Source organism: Cnephaeus nilssonii, assembly GCF_951640355.1.
Source record: "Cnephaeus nilssonii genome assembly, chromosome: 6".
NCBI classification, from domain to species: domain Eukaryota; kingdom Metazoa; phylum Chordata; class Mammalia; order Chiroptera; family Vespertilionidae; genus Cnephaeus; species Cnephaeus nilssonii.
Window position 1 is genome coordinate 65,565,484 of NC_137077.1, and position 16,336 is coordinate 65,581,819.

The 16,336-nt window shown below is 38.0% G+C and overlaps 1 protein-coding gene across 4 annotated transcripts in view; it reads right to left on the minus strand.

Moving 5' to 3' along the window:
* PTPRR (protein tyrosine phosphatase receptor type R) overlaps window positions 1-16,336 on the minus strand; it is a 238,971-nt gene that overhangs the window by 37,664 nt on the left and 184,971 nt on the right. For all 4 annotated transcript variants that reach the window (XM_079775288.1, XM_079775287.1, XM_079775289.1 and 1 more), the window contains 2 exons: window positions 7,571-7,757; window positions 5,013-5,097 (listed from right to left, as the gene is read on the minus strand). In XM_079775288.1, the coding sequence (XP_079631414.1) occupies window positions 5,013-5,097; window positions 7,571-7,757 (272 nt within the window). The remainder of the gene's footprint in view (window positions 1-5,012; window positions 5,098-7,570; window positions 7,758-16,336) is intronic.

A 16,336-nucleotide genomic window follows, 5' to 3' on the forward strand; every position in this document is an offset into this window, starting at 1 on the left:
TTTTATAATGTCTGCAAATGTATATGATTTACTCAACCCTTTTAACTTATTAGAAGCAGGTTCCCTGTCAAGCTAAATTAAGTTTATGTTGAAAATTGTTAATTTATAGTATTTATAGATATTTAAAGGTTTCCAAATACATATTTTTAAAACAAGAATACAACATATGACTGAATAGTAGAAAATATATGGTTCCAACCAAAGCCTTTTTAATGTTATCTTGGACTAATAAAGCAGCCAAAGATTAAAAATTTATTTTATCATCATCAACATTTTAATGTGATTATTTTCATCACTACTGTTATAAATTTTCATGTTATGCATTTAAGTCTACATATTAGTCAAATTCACTATAATAATCTTTATCAGAACTGATATTTCTAGCTTATGTGTTCAATATTTAGCATATCATTTATGATACTTCTGGGCAGTATCAGCAAAAATTACAAATATTAATTGAACACTGGTCAATTTCCTTCCTCTCTTCTGCTCCTTTTCATTTTCTTCCTTCCTTCTTCTAGATCTTTTTTCCTTTTTCTTTCCCTCCCTCCCCATTTCCCTCCCTCCCTCCCCATTTCCCTCCCTCCCTATTTCCCTCCCTCCCTCCCCATTTCCCTCCCTCCCCATTTCCCTCCCTCCCTCCCTTCCTCCCTCCCTCTCTCCCTTTCTCCCTCCCTCCCTCCTTTCCTTCCTTCTTTCTTCTTCACTTCCTCTCCTCCCTTCTTCACTCATTCCTGTTTCTTTTTTTCCTCTCAACAAATTATTCAACACATACAGATTTGGAAAATAGAACATGTGAACTTTCCTCACCCTGGTCTCTTTTAAAATACTTTCTGGCAATCTTAAGTCTCCTATTTAACAGACAGAAATGGTACCTGGAGCCTGGCATTTTGATTGGCATCATATAAGATTTTATCAAAGACTATTCTGTGCTGAAGATTTCCTCTCCAGGAAGAAATGTGTTTGAAGTTTGAAGTCAAGAGAAGAAACGATTAGATAAGGAACAAGCGTATGACTGCTAGTGGTGGGCAAAGGCAGGGATGAGAGGAATAGGACTGCTTTCACAGATGAATTCAAGATAAATGGGAAAAGGGAGGAAAGGCAGGGACTGGCCACACCTTCAAGGTGCTTGGGAGGCATCTTCAAATTTGCTGCAGGAAAGAGAAGACATCGTCCAATATGGCAGCCATTAGCCACCTGTAGCTAATTAAATTTAAGTTAAAATGAAATTTAAAAATTGGATCCTTGGGTTCACTAGCTATACTTCAAGCACTCAGTTGCCACATGTGCCTAGTGGTTATCCCAGTGGAGATATGAGACATTTCCATCATTGCAGAGAGTGTTATTGGACAGTGCTGATCATGGCAATAAAGATGGTGATTACACAGAAGCTCATTTTTAAAGACTCATGTGAAAATTATAAAAGAAAACAGGGCTCTTGAATATGTCTCTTTTGCAACTGTACGTTTTTCTCTATATAGATAGTGTCCCTATTTCCTGGAATTGGTTTTGGGATTAATGATGGATCCATCTTATTTGTTAGAGAGGGAAAGCAGAAATTAACATTAGCTGAGGGCTTACTGTTAGTTGAAACTTTCCTAGGGATTTTACACATATTATCAGTTAATTCTCCCAATAGTCCTAGAGGGTAGTATTATTATCACTATTTTTAGGAATAAAGAAAGGATGGCACAGGAATATTAAGTAGCCTGCCTTAAATTGTAAATGTTTTACCCGGCTAGGATTTTAAGTCCAACCCCAATATTTTTCTATAGCCACATAACTTGTCTTAATAAGTAGTTAACTTATTTGCATATCTATTCTGTTTTATGTACTTAATATAATAAAACAGGAAAAATAATGTAAGTCAGAAACTTCACCAGTTATTAAATTTTTAAATGTGAAATGATGGTCAGAACAAATAGAATTCTTTAATTTTATCTATATTGTTTTATATTAGTAAAAATAAGTTGACTGCATGAAAGAAATACACAAAGCTTATTATTATTATACTTCATTGTTTTACAAATAATTTTATATTAATATATGGCCAGTTTTACCCCAATGCTTTTGTGATTTAGGATGTAGACACATTTTCATCACTAATGCTTGTTTATATTGCAAAATAATTTGATATAAATTTGACCTTGGCACTTTAATCAACCACTTAAGAGTGTTCTGAGCTGGGCTGACGCTGTCCTTGGAGAAGCAGCTATAATTTAATTTGTTCTTGGCCATCCATCTTTCTGTTGCAAACATTCTCAAAATTATATAACCTCACCATTATTTACAAGCTGACAAACTTTTAAAATTAAAAGTTTATTGTATATAAATGGACAAACAAAACCGAAACAGAGAAACAGGTTGCCACAGGGGAGGGGGGTTAGGGGACCAGGTGAAAAGGTGGAGGGATTGAGAAGTACAGACTAGTAGTTGTAAAACAGCCATGGGAATGACTAAAGAAATTATAGTCAATAATACTGTGATAACTATGTATGTGGCCAGTTGGGTACTGGAAATATCAGGGGGTATACTTTGTAAAGTATATGCTTGTTTATCCACAATGCTGTGCACCTGAAATTAATACAAAACAATATTGAATGTTTAAAAAAGCTTATTGTAGGTCAAAACAATCATAACATTTAAAATATAATCATTTGCTAATTACTTTTTATGTAATATTTTAAACTTATCTCATATTGCAGTCTAAAATAAGCCATAAAGAACAACTTTGCATATTTGTTCTAGTCTAGTTCTGGTGTGGCTTGTCCAGCCATATGGACTAAATTGTATTTTGTGCAACAGAGGGTGGGGTGGTATTCAGGCTAGAAACGTTTTCAACAGAAAATCCATCATTTGCAACGTCAGTTGTCAGCACAGGTGCCCTGGCTCAAGCGATCCACCCGGTTCTGGGAATGGAAAAGCTGACACAGGTCTATGAAGCAGTTGTCTGATATCATCTGGGCAGGAAATGGAGAAGGCTGAACTTAGAAGTAACGCTAATAATTTCCAAATCCTTCTGAGATTAGATGGGTACATATAATAACTGCAATTGATGCATGTTCCCTAGTTACCTAGTTTGGTAAATTTTAAATAAAAAAGTCTTAACAGAGAGAGAGAGAGAGACAGCAATCCTAACACATATTGGTTTTATCCCATTCAGCTAGTTACAGTTATAAAACATCTTTCACAGTGACTATACCTTAGTAAACAGATTCAACTATATGGAACAATTAAAAATATGCTCTAGTAGAGTGACTTTAACAATGCTTTGCCAAGTCTACCAGCAGGGGAATCCCAAAGACACCATATTTCTTGCTATTACTATAGATATGGAAAATTTGTTGTCTTATGAGTGAATTAATGGACTGAATTATGAAGACTCCACTATTTCAATGTCAATACCTTAGAAAAATCTTGCCAGCCAGCATGGCTCAGTGGTTGAGCATTAACCTATGAACCAGGAGGTCACGGTTCGATTCCTGGTCAGGGCACATGCCGGGGTTACAGGCTTGATACCCAGTGGGGAATGTGCAGGAGGCAGCCAATAAATGATTCTCTTTCATCACTGATGTTTCTATCTCTCCCTCTCTCTCTCCTCCCCCATTCCTCTCTTAAACCAATAAAAACATATTTAAAAAAATTTTTGTGGTTCTATCTTTCCAGAGCTATTGTCATGAGATGTTTATGGATTTTACCAAAACCCCAACCATGTCTGTTTCTTAAGTGATTTCAAAATGCTACTTCCTCTCCAAAGTATTTTTGCCACTCTAATCAGAATTAATTACTCAGTCATCTCTACAGCCCTACATCACTTGAGCTAGGTCTCTATCCTGGCTCTTATTACATTGAATGTAATTACTCATTTACATGTCTCTCCTCTCTAGTCCATGATCTCCTTTATCTTACAAACTGTTCCTTATTCCTTGCTAGCTCCAGGCTTCCAGCTTATATCTGGACATCTATAAATTTCATGGAGCCAAATTTAGCTTTAATAGAGTCTATAGCAATATTACTCAAAGTGTGGTGCTGGTATCATCTGAATGAGAATCACCTGAGTGTTTATGAGAAGTACAGATTCCTGGGCCCAACAGCGGACCGACTTACACAGAGTCCCCAGAATGGGGCACAGGACTCTAGATTTTTTAATTAGGACTTTAGGTAATTGTTATGCAAAATGAAGTTTTTTGGTATAGTTTTATTGGGATATAATTCACATACCCTACAATTCACCTGTTTAAATTGTGCCTTCACAGAGTTTATTTATTTATTTATTTTAAATATATTTTTATTGATTGTAGAGAGGAAAGGAGAGGGAGAAAGAGGCAAAGACATCAACAATGAATCATGCAGCGGCTGCCTCCTGCCCACCCCTGACTGGGGATGGAGCCCACAACCCCGGGCATGTGCCCTGACCAGGAATCGAACATGGGACCTCCTGGTTCCTAGGTCGACGCTCAACCACTGAGCCACGCTGGCCGGACGAGTTTATTTATTTTTATTCAGAGAGTTTGAAACCATCACACCAATCGATTTTACATTGTCTTTTTTTTTCATTATTATTGAATTTATTGGGGTGACACTGGCTAACCTTGTTAATAAAATTATACAGGTTTCAGGTGCACTATTCCAGGTCTTTGATCCATTTTGAGTTAATTTGTATATGGTGAGGCAGGGTCCAATTTTATTTATTTTTTTGCATGTGAGTATCTTGTTTTCTCAACACCATTTGTTAAAAAGACTATATGTTCCCCATTGAATTAATAGACACCATCAATGAAAATCGACTATAATGTGTGGCACAATACAATTTTAGAACCATGTATGTACCAGAACTGTGAACTGCCCACTATAAGAGTAATACAAGATAAAGTTATTAACCTTAGACCATTTTAAAGATTATTAGACTTGAGAGTGTTTGCAATTCCAAATTTGGTGTGTATGTGGAAGTTGTGACAATGGGAAATGATATGGTAGGGGTACATGCAAAGTATTTAATTCAAGGAACTTACTTGGCAAAATGGTCTTATAACGATTTTTAGTTCCATGACGTGGAATGTCAATTTCTTTGGGATCCACAAAGTTCATTGGTATTTCCTGCAAAAATGAATGATATCAAATTAGTACATCTAATGCTTCCACAAAGAAAATCTTCACAGGGGGCATCTGATCCAAAGCTCTCCTGGACTTCAAAGTCATTTATAAACAACAGCCTACCACCTCTGGCGGACCAACACCCTTCCTTCCATAAACATATCAGCTGCACCCGAGCAAGCTGACTCAAAGAAACAGTTCTCTGCGTTAGAAAGCTCTATTTTAGATGTAGTTACTTGAAAAACATAAAAATTTGGTTAGATTTTAAGAATCCTGTTCTGTATAGTTGCTGAAAATATATAAACAGGAAGCTGAAAACTGATATTTTAGCAATGTATTCAAATTTCTTCAAATCTTTCTTTTCAGGATCCAACATTTCTCTCTGATGAATTCTCTTTTGACATTAATTGTGACTCTTAAGACTATTAAAACCTCCCTCCCTGAATGGCAAATATAAAGGGCTTTTGTGTTAATTCAAGTGATGATGGTATGATGCTTTTTTTTTTTTTGTATTAAAGAATTGTCTGTAATTGTACTGTTCCTATTGTGGCTTCAAATGCAGTATTTTTAGTGAAGGGCATCCAGGCACTGTTTTCTCCCACTTAAGAATATTCTTATTCAGTAAGAATATATTTCATATGTCTTAGATAATTGGAGTCAGAATAATGAGAGCAGAAGTGGCTCTGTGGAAATGAATTAGACCCAAAAGGTGAGCATCTGTAGCTAATTGGCAAAATCACCAATAAGCCTGTTTTCAAAAGGGTGAAAACAAATATGCAAGCATTTGGTAACAAAAAATACTATGTTCTCTACCTTAAAATTCCACAAAGGATTGCTAAGTTAAGGTTAATGTGAAATAAAATAACTGTTATTTCTATATTATATAAAGCAATATTTTTTGTTATTTAAACTTTCTCTCCTGAAAACTATAGTCAAAAGCCTAGTAGTCATTGAAATAAAATAAATGATTTATAAATTAGTTCAAATTGTCCTAGTTTTCAGTCGAGCTAAAATTTTGAGAAAAGCCTGACTATGCTATGAATTTGAAATTGCTCTACAAAGAGGAGTAACATATTTTTAAAATATTTCCTAAACTTGCATTATTCTAGATAGTTATAATATTAATGCCTGCTCTCTACTCTAACTAAAGGTTAAAATTCTCATCCCAAGTTACCAAAATAAGCGAAATTGTTGAACAGTCAGTGGAAACCACATATTCATGTTTGGCCATTTCAAAGAGGTCAGTCTGTTTTGGCAAAGCCACGGAGCTGGTGATATCTTTATTCCCCCTGTGCTCCTTCCTGCTTTCTGACTCACACTGATTTGTCATCTTCCAGCATTATCTCTCTTCCCAGTCTTCCCTGTTGCCCCATCTTTCCTTTAAGGAAAGCAGGCTATGTTACGGGCTCATCTTAAAGAACAAAGACTCTCTGTGATTCTAGGAAAGAATAATGGGAGTACCTTTGGCTAGTTGTGCAATCATTGACTGGTTGCTTTTTTTAAAAAATATATATTTTATTGATTTTTTACAGAGAGGAAGGGAGAGAGATAAAGAGTTAGAAACATCGATCAGTTGCCTCTTGCACACCCCCTACTGGGGATGTGCCCGCAACCAAGGTACATGCCCTTGACCGGAATCGAACCTGGGACCCTTGAGTCTACAGGCCGATGCTCTATCCACTGAGCCAAACCGGCTTCGGCTGACTGGTTGCTTTATTTCACTAAGTCTACACTACAAAGTCTACTTAAAAAAAACTGCATGTTTGTGTTTTACTTTAAACACTTAATAATCATTTATGAGGCTCATAGTAGATCTAACCCATTGCTGGATCTTTCACCATTAGGTTAGTTGAAATATCTGGAATGACCTGAGAATGATCAATTTATTATTCTCAATAGTTATAGCTTAAGATGTACAACTGACGTAAGATGCCAAGTGATCTACTAGTATAGCATGAACATTCCCCTTGGGTAACAATTAGGCCAAAGAAGACCTAATCTGTCTACATGTTCTCTGAGTAGAAATGTGTTTTCATGAATTCAGTTATCATGGCAACACTAAGTCACCATAATTTTTAGCTGAAACTCACAATTGTTTTTATACCACATTTGATCTTCCATAGTTCATTAAAGAGCACCTGGTTGCTCAAGTAACAAAACCAGGGTATCATCTCTGACTTCCCCCAGCAAGGAGAGCAAGGCTGTTCCCTCTTTCTGGAATGCTCTTCTCTGCCCGCTCCTCTTGCCACTCCTTTGCCTGGCCGTCTCCTCCATAGTCTGCCTCAACGGAGTTATCACATTCTAGTTTGAACACATCAATAGTTGATGAGCTACAGGGTAGGTCTAAAACCTTGCACTTAACCTTTTAACTGTAACCATTTTTATTGTTCAGTGCAGGGTCGTGCCATCTTAGTATGTGCCTCTAGTGGCTCATTTATCAGAATACCTAACGAAGGGCAAATAATAACAGGCTCACCATGAATTCACTTTGGAGTAAATGTGAACTTGCCACGACGTCCCTCAGCTGTGATCTTGTGAGAATTCGGCTGGCTGACTGTAGATACTCCATTGCTACCTTCTCCCGTGGGGTTGGTACAGCCACAAAGGGTTCCACATTCCCTAAGCTGCTCATGTCCAATGTAAGAGACACGTTGGACCCTCTTCTGCATTGGAGAAGAATGTTATTAGGATTAAACACCACATAAATTATTTTGGTAGCATGAAATTGTCTTTTTGGACATACACACAATTCGGTAAGCACCTTTACTGATATATATCCAAATATCTTTTTCTCTTATGATACCATAGTTGAGTACAGCAACTATTATTATTTTTAAATCCTTTGGATCATTGCACTGGGATTATGGGACAACATTCTGGATACCCCCAAAACATCACCTACCTGTTAGAGGGATGTTTTCCCCTTCACTTGTTGTGTGTGTGTGTGTGTGTGTGTGTGTGTGTGTGTGTGTGTGTGTGTTGGTGGTGAGTGACATGGCTCCTGTATATCTGGGTAAAAGGTCAACAGATGGAGAGGAACAAAGAATGGTTCTACTTTCAGGTTGAGAATTTTAATCTATTTTTAGTGGGAAAGCAGTTTTTAAATTTTCTCAATCCAGTTCTTCTGGCCTTTAAATTGGCAGAAATTCCTTCTTGATTCTGATAACAGTTTTCAGTGTACTTGTGAAAATTCGGCTTCTGCTGGTTTCATAGGTACTTTAGTAAGGGATTGTTAAGCATACACCACTTTAAACCATTATTCTACTCAGTCAATTTTCAGTTCTAAAAGACAAAAGTACCTGCAATCTGTCACCTGAATGACACCCAGTGCCCCCGTGGTTTAGCAGAAGGTAAATAAGGTCTATCCATTCAGAGTGCTCAGAGCACATGCATGAAGGAAGAGCATTAGAGTTGGGCATCGAAAGTAAAAGTTCAATGGGTACATTTGGGGTCGAGGGTTATTTCAGATAGAGAGCCTGACAGGAGAAAAAGTGTGGGAACAGGAAATGATAAGCGATCTTTGAGAAATAGCATATAAGCAGTTTTTGGAATTGGAGGACACAGTTATGTAGGAGATGAGAGAAGCAAGAATCATGGAAACTGTAAGACCAGAAAAAGTCTGTCAAACCCAGAAACGAGAGCATTCAGAACATCAGCGAAGACCAACTTCTGTTTTGGCTTCCCACAGCTACCAGCCCAAACCTGGGATGAGAAGCCTCTGAGGTCCCAGGTTCCCTTCCAGCTCCTGGCCTGAGCCTTGCCTTTTCTGATGGAGCCACAGCCAGCATCTGAGCAAACCCAGGTGTGAGGGGTCATGTGACCACGTGGGAGAATGTGCGCCTGCAGGGCCACGCCTCTGGGTGGACAAACAGTGCTCCACACTGTGCCTCCTTTGAGTTTTTTTAATAAAATAATCTCAGGCAGGGAAAAAAAGACAGACCTAGTGAGTAAATTTTCTAAGGCTTCTGTGATAAACTGAGAACCATGAAAGCATTTCCATGCAAATAACTTACTAAAGGAAGAATGACTTTTCTCGGTCAAGAGAAGGAAGGATACGAATATTTATTAAACACCCATTATTTGCCAAGCACCTGCTCTAAGCACTTTTGCGTATGTATCTGAATCTTCCCAGTAGCTCTCTGAGGGATTACTTGCACCCATTTCACAGGTGAAGAAAGGACTAATTTAGGAACACAATAGTGAAGCAAAAGTTCAACCAAACTTAGAATTTAAAACCCCAGCTCTGTCTGCTTTGTCACCCAAAAGCAAGGGTATGGCGGGCAGGTCATGTTAGACTATACAGTTTCCTCCGTAGAATTGAAGTCTGTTGTTGGAAGGAAGGTCAAAATTGACTGCGGTATAATGTGGAGGCAATACAGTATTCAGGGGTAAGAACTCAATGTTTGCAGTCATATTCATCTGGGCCCAAACCCTGTCTCTCCCATGGTGCTGTGGTGTACCTTTGGTCAGGCTATGTAGCCTCGTTGCATCTCAATTTCCTCCTCTTTTATTTTTATCCTCACCCAAGGACATGGAGAGAGAGAGAGAGAGAAAGAGAAAGAGAGAGAGGTTGGTTGCCCTCCTTATGCATCCTGAGCCGGGATTGAACCTGTAACCCAGGTATGTGCCTGACTGGGAATTGAACTGGCAACCTTTCAGTGCACAGGACTATGCTCAGCCAACTGAGCCAATCTGGTCAGGCTCCTCTCTTTCATAAAACACGTAATTAAGTGTACGTATTTCAGAATATTATGACAAGGGGTAACCAGATAGTGTAAGTAAATGGCTTATAAAAGCTATGCCTATCATTAAATTTAAGCAATCCTATCTAATAAAGAGGGAATATGCTAATTGACCATCACTCCATCACAAAGATGGCTGCACCCACAGCTGAGGGCAAGTTCCCATAAGGAGCCTTAACAAGCAATCAGTAGGGACCTGAGGCTATGCCCTCCCCCGCCCCCACGGGGCTTGACAGCGGACCTCAGGCTGAGCCCCCTGCCCTGGCGTCAAGCTGGGGGACCTCAGGCCACACCCCCTGCCCCAGTGCCAGGCCAGGGGACCTGAGGCCATGCCCCCTCCCTGGTGGGGCTTGACGGGGGACCTCAAGGTGCTCTTCCCGTCCTGGTGCTGGGCTAGAGGTCCTCAGCCTGCTCCCCCTGCCCCAGCGCCAGGCTGGAGGACTTCAGGCTGCACCCCCCACCAGGTGGGGCTTGACAGGGGACTTCAGGTTGCAACCCCGACCCCGGCACTGGGCCAGGGGACCTGAGGCTGAGCCCCTCTGCCTGGCTGGGCTTAACAGGGGACCTCAGGCCACACCCCTCACCCAGCGGGGCTTGACAGGGGATCTCAGGCCATGTCCTTCACCTGGCGGGGCTTGACAGAGGACCTCAAGGCATGCCCCCTGCCCCAGTCTGGGCTAGGGGACCTCAGGCCATGCCCCCCATCCTGGAGCCGGGCCAGGGGACCTGAGGCTATGCCCCCTGCCCAGCAGGGCTTGACAAGGGTGGGACTGGCTGGGTCTGGATCTAGCCCAATGGAGGGGGGGCCGGCCGGGTCTGGGTCTCACTCGATATAGAGATGCAGGTGGGCGGGCGGGGACTTGACTCTGGGTCCCGTGGTGTGCCCCAGACTCTGACAGGAGGAAGGTTTTCATATGCATTTTACTAATTTTCTTTCATCTCTGACACTTCTATTATAGAGAAAGGGCAAATAGCAATATTAAATTATTTCCTCTAATTAATCCCCTTTTAATGTGCATGAATTTTGTGCACCGGGTCACTAGTAATGAATAAAGTCCTACCTAACTCCCACCTTCTGCTTCTCTAAGGGATCTATTTTAAGAGCTCTTCACAAAAACTTGAAAATTGTTTACTCCAAGATTAACTGTAACATTTAAAAGTCAATGGATAGAATCTACACCTTTGTCACTAAAAAATAAAATAAAATACGTCCTTCTTGATTACCTATTTATCTTAAAATTTCCCTTTATTATGGCAAGTCCATTTCCTCCGAACCCTAAACAATTCCAGAGCACTTCACCCTAACACCTCAGACGATATCGCAAAGTTCAGTTAGGAAGTTAAGCTTGCACAGGCTGTTGCCCTTACAGAGAACATTTCCACAAAGCAGCCCTTGGCCTGGTAAGTCCTTTCCTATCCTGGCTGTGAAATATTACCATAGGATGCCATTACCTTGGAGAAATCTCTGCTTTTGTTAATTCTTATATTTAAGGAGCAAACAATATTTAGTTTTATTGAAATGTGGTGGAATTAGGAAATTGTGTCAGTAAAACCAACTCAAAGTTTGAAAACTTAGTCATGTCTTGTGCTTGAAAGGATTAAATACACATCCATATAGATTTTAAAATGTTATTATTTCTGTTACAAAAACATGTTTATTGTAGCAAATTTGTATAATTCAGAAGTTTTAAAAAAAGGAGTTAAAATCACTCAGTCACATAAACTTCACTAGCATTTAAACTGATTTTTAAATTTTGCTATTTTATAGGCAGTAATGGTAGTGGTTTATTGTTTTACTTTTTCTTTCTTTGGTTAGAGAGAAATACATTTTCATATAACTTTCCTTCATTTATTGATCCTTATCTTTGAGAATTGTCTCTTCATGCTCTTTATTAATATTTACATTATGACATGAATGTATTTATTATTGATTACTATGATAGATAAGTTAGTAGTTATTTTTCAAACGTATCTGTTATAAATGTACAGTTTATTGTTGCCTTAAAATACTAAGAATTTTTAAACAGTTATATTTATATTCAGTTAAACATATTAATCTTTTCTTATGTGGTTTCTTACATCATTCAACTTTTCCTAGAAGTTAAGATTTTTAAAAAGTTAATCTTTCAATCTATTTGTAATTTATTTTGGGATATGGTAAAGGTGAGAATCACATGGGTTTTCCCCCAAATAAATTATCAAAAATTTTAATACATTTACTGAACAATCTAGAAAAGATATTTACATATTTTTAGATATTAAGCTTTTAACTAACAATACTGACTAATGATCTGGAGAAGAAAATTACTCTTTACTGAAGTAAGAGAATGTGAATTTGTTCTACAGTACTCATAAACCAAAATGATAAGAAGTGAGGACAGAATCAAAAACACATTTTAAAAATAAAACAAATATAATAATTTAAGAGAAAATTCAAATTAAGATGCAGGGGAAAAAATGGAAAGGATTTAGAGAAAAAAAATCAACAGAAATATTAGTACACCTGAACCTTTAATAAAAACAAAATGTAGAAAACGAAGAGCATAAACTCCTATTAAAACTTTGTTTCTGTTCTGTTGTGTGACTCTGGACAAACTGTTCAGACTTTTTTTTATGCCTCAGGTTGCTGTTGGACGAAAGGGGAACATAATAAAAAGCTTTATCAAGTTCTCACTGTAGCACCAATTATTATTTATGCCAAAAAATAAATAAGAGGGAGGAAATTCAAAAGATATCAATGCAAACAATTGAAGGAAAAAGCATATTCTTAAGGAAAGGTAAAAGGAATGCAATAAACAGCATGGTAATGACAATTAAGTGAAAAGGAATGCATGTATAAATAAATATTATGGGCCAGGGCCACACATCAATTTCAGCAAGAGAATATAAACAACTCTCTGCTGAAACTGTTTAGTCCTGCATCAATGCTCCTAAGGACCGAGAGGTGGGAGGAAAAAAACAAACAAATGAGACACTACATGTGAGTGTTGGAATAACTCAAAATGAGGCATTAATTTTCCTGGTAGTTGGGAGTGTGTGCTGGATTTTAGAAGCTGGATTTTAGCAGGCGGGATAGGCTTTCCAGCACGTGGCTCTAATTCTCATATCTGGCTGATCCTTCAGCAGTATCTTGGCCATCAACAACAGTAAGACTTCAACCCTGGCACCACACTTAGTACCCAATAAGGAATGGAAATGGGAGTCAGAAAATAAAGTGAAACAATGACCGTTTTGCCTGTCATCCAGGAAGATGTACTTTGGAAATTATTACATTATGAAATTAAGTTCCAGTGGGAAATGGTGGCAGCTGCTTATCTTGAAGTACTTGAAACCAGAACAGAAAAATATGCATCAAAAGATTATAAGAAGAATTTAGGGCAAAATGTAAGCAGATTTGATCTTTGAGAGCTTTTTCCAATCATAATTCTTTTTGTTGTTCTGTAAAGAATAGTTTGTTCAGAGCTGTCTTTATTAATATACACATCTAGTCCTCCACGGTGAGAAGTTGGAAGTTTTATATGGACATCCTCCCCAGATCTGAAATGTTGTGAGTCTGAGACCTTTGGTCCAACCTTCCCTCCTGGTGTGTTACAATCATAATGGTCACAAATTCGACAACCTTGGCTTGATCATAAAGGTGAGCTTAACCTCATCTCCCCAACTTGATTTTTCTTCCTTAATTTTGCTCATTCAGTTTGTCCACAAATTTAGTTTTCTTCCAAATAAAAATATAGTTTTCATTCATTTGCATAACAAAGGAGAAAACCATGGTAAATGGACTGGCTTCCACAGTTCTTTGAAACTCCAGATTCTATCACTTTAAAACTCCAAGGGTGATGGTATTTAATGAACAGTTTGCTGTTTCTCTTCATCTCTTTACCTTCAAATAAATTACATAGAGCACTAACCCCATTCCTGGATCACTTGACAGATGAGAGGGTAAAAAAAAAAATGAGATGGAGTGCTAGGAGAGTTAAATTGTGACTTAAGTTCAAAGCTCTTGGAAAGTTAAATGTGACATAACTGCAGGTTACTAATTTCTAGAAGCTGAAAGGAATAACTAGGTATTGTGAGCATCCATAGTAAAACCTCTCAAAGGAAATCCTGTAGGGAAGAAATGTAATAAGTGCAAAGGGTACCAGGCACAGGCCCAGGGATATGATTAATGAATTTCACTCTAAAGCAGAAAGAAAATTTTAGAACAGAGAACATTTTTTGGTGGGGGAAGTGATTGATTTCCCTGCTTGGAAGCACCTACATCATTAGGTGGACGGTTGCTCTCCCTTTTGAGTGATTATATAAACACATTATGAGTTAATATAATGATATCTGACCTTTCATGTATGCATAAAGCAACGAAATTTGCTACATATTTTTATTATTTTAAAAATAAAAAAAATTATTTAAAAATATATTGAAATTGTTACATTGTTCGTTAAGCCTTGACCTTGGAATCTGAGTTTATTTATTTATTTTGGGATCTGAGTTTAAATCAATGCTTCATTTAAGTTCTTTCAGCCTCAGACTCCTTATTCTGCAAATGGGGATAATAATTAAGCTCACAGGATTGATTTATATGATAAAAGTTAAAGAAGCAAAAAGTTGTAAACATTTCAGCCCAGTATCTGACATATAACATACATATCTGAATGATTACAATAACTAATAATGATCACATGGCAATTCTTACTTCACTCTATGCACACATGGCTGGCTGTGTGGGAGCTATTATGGCATATACTCTGATAAATATTTGAAGAAGACAAGGTTAGGAAAGCTGGTTAGTGAAGAATTAGTAGCAGTGTTACATATGCAAAGTCAGTAGTCATCTAAGTTGTAACCATTTTTCATACCTCAAGCCCTTAATATTCTTACTTCATGTCCTGAAAATTAAAAACTTTTTTTCAGGTTCAAAAATAATACATGTTCACTATAGAAAAACTATAAATACAGATAAAAAAAGAAAGAAAAAAATCCTATTATATCAACACTTAGAATAAATGCTAATAACATTTTGTGTGTATGTCCTTCAAATATATATATATTTGAGGCCCAGTGTGCAAAATTCATGCACTGGGGGGGGGGGCGCTTCAGCCTGGCCTGCACCCTCTTGCAGTCCGGGAGCCCTTGGGGGATGTCCAACTGACAGCTACCCTTAGCGCTGCTGTGGAGGCGGGAGAGGCTCCCGCCACTGCCACTGCACTCGCCAGCCATGAGCCCGGCTTCTGGCTGATGGCGCTCCCCCTGTGGGAGTGCACTGACCACCAAGGGGCAGTCCTGTGTTGAGTGTCTGCGCCCTGGTGGTCAGTGCGCATCATAGCGACCGGTCATTCCACAGTTTGGTCAATTTGCATATTAGCCCTTTATTATATATGATATAAATGACAAAAATCTAGATTTTTACTCCACATATTCTTTCATGACTTGGTTTTTATTTAGCTAAATACATCATGAATGACTTTTCATGTCTTCAAACACTACTTATCTATGTAAGCACTATTTTCAAACACTATACTAATTCATTGTATGAATGTACCATAGTTTAAAACAATACCTTATTTTTGGACACTAAATTGTTTTCGATTTTTCACCATTATACACAAGACTTCAAATTAATAACCTTGTATCTAAATGTTTGTATTTCCACAATTATTTGTAGGTCAAGGAGTTTTCAAGACTAACTCAAAATCTCTGAGTTTGAAGGAGTTAATGGACACATGGAGTGCAGAAGAGGCATGAAGATGACTCTTGGCCTGTTTGGGTTCTTCTTGCTTAGGACTCTCTGAATTTGTGTGACGTTTTCCTTCACCAGGTTAGGGAGGTTTTCTGCCATTATTTCTTCAAACACATTCTCTATCTCTTGCTCACTTTCTTCTTCTTCTGTTACTCCGATGATATGAATATTGTTAGGTTTCATGGTGTCTTCAGTTGATTTTTCAGGGTGGTTTTTCTGTATTTTAGTTGTATGTCCAGTTAGGTTCTGGGAGCATGTCAGTGTAGCTTTCACTTACTCCACTGCCATTTTTGAATCTCCAATATATCTAATTCACTAGAAATTACTTACCCTAAATTGTGAACTCCTTGAATGCAAAGACTTTTACTTTAATCCTCCCTTTGTATCCAGTCCTGAACACATGAAAACAACTCTTTGTCTGTATGAATGAATGGTGCAAATAAATTGGTTAGGGTAATGCTATATGTAATTACTGTACTGTGATGGCTTTTCTACTCCTTCTGATCATGTTAAACAGGAGATTGAATATTTAGAATGGAGAAACCAAGCTTAACTAGGTATAGAAAATGTTACAGTTGATATTTAGTTTGAGTCTTATGTAAATATCAATGAAGTCTGAGCATTGACACCCTAAAGAGCCCTGGTAATTTTGTCCTAAAAAAGAAAAAAAAAAAAAAAAGCAGTGCTTTGTCTTATAACCATTGTATGATTAATTTTGACTCTTTTTTGGCATTTGGTATTGTTTTAACTGTCACTCATGGTGAGG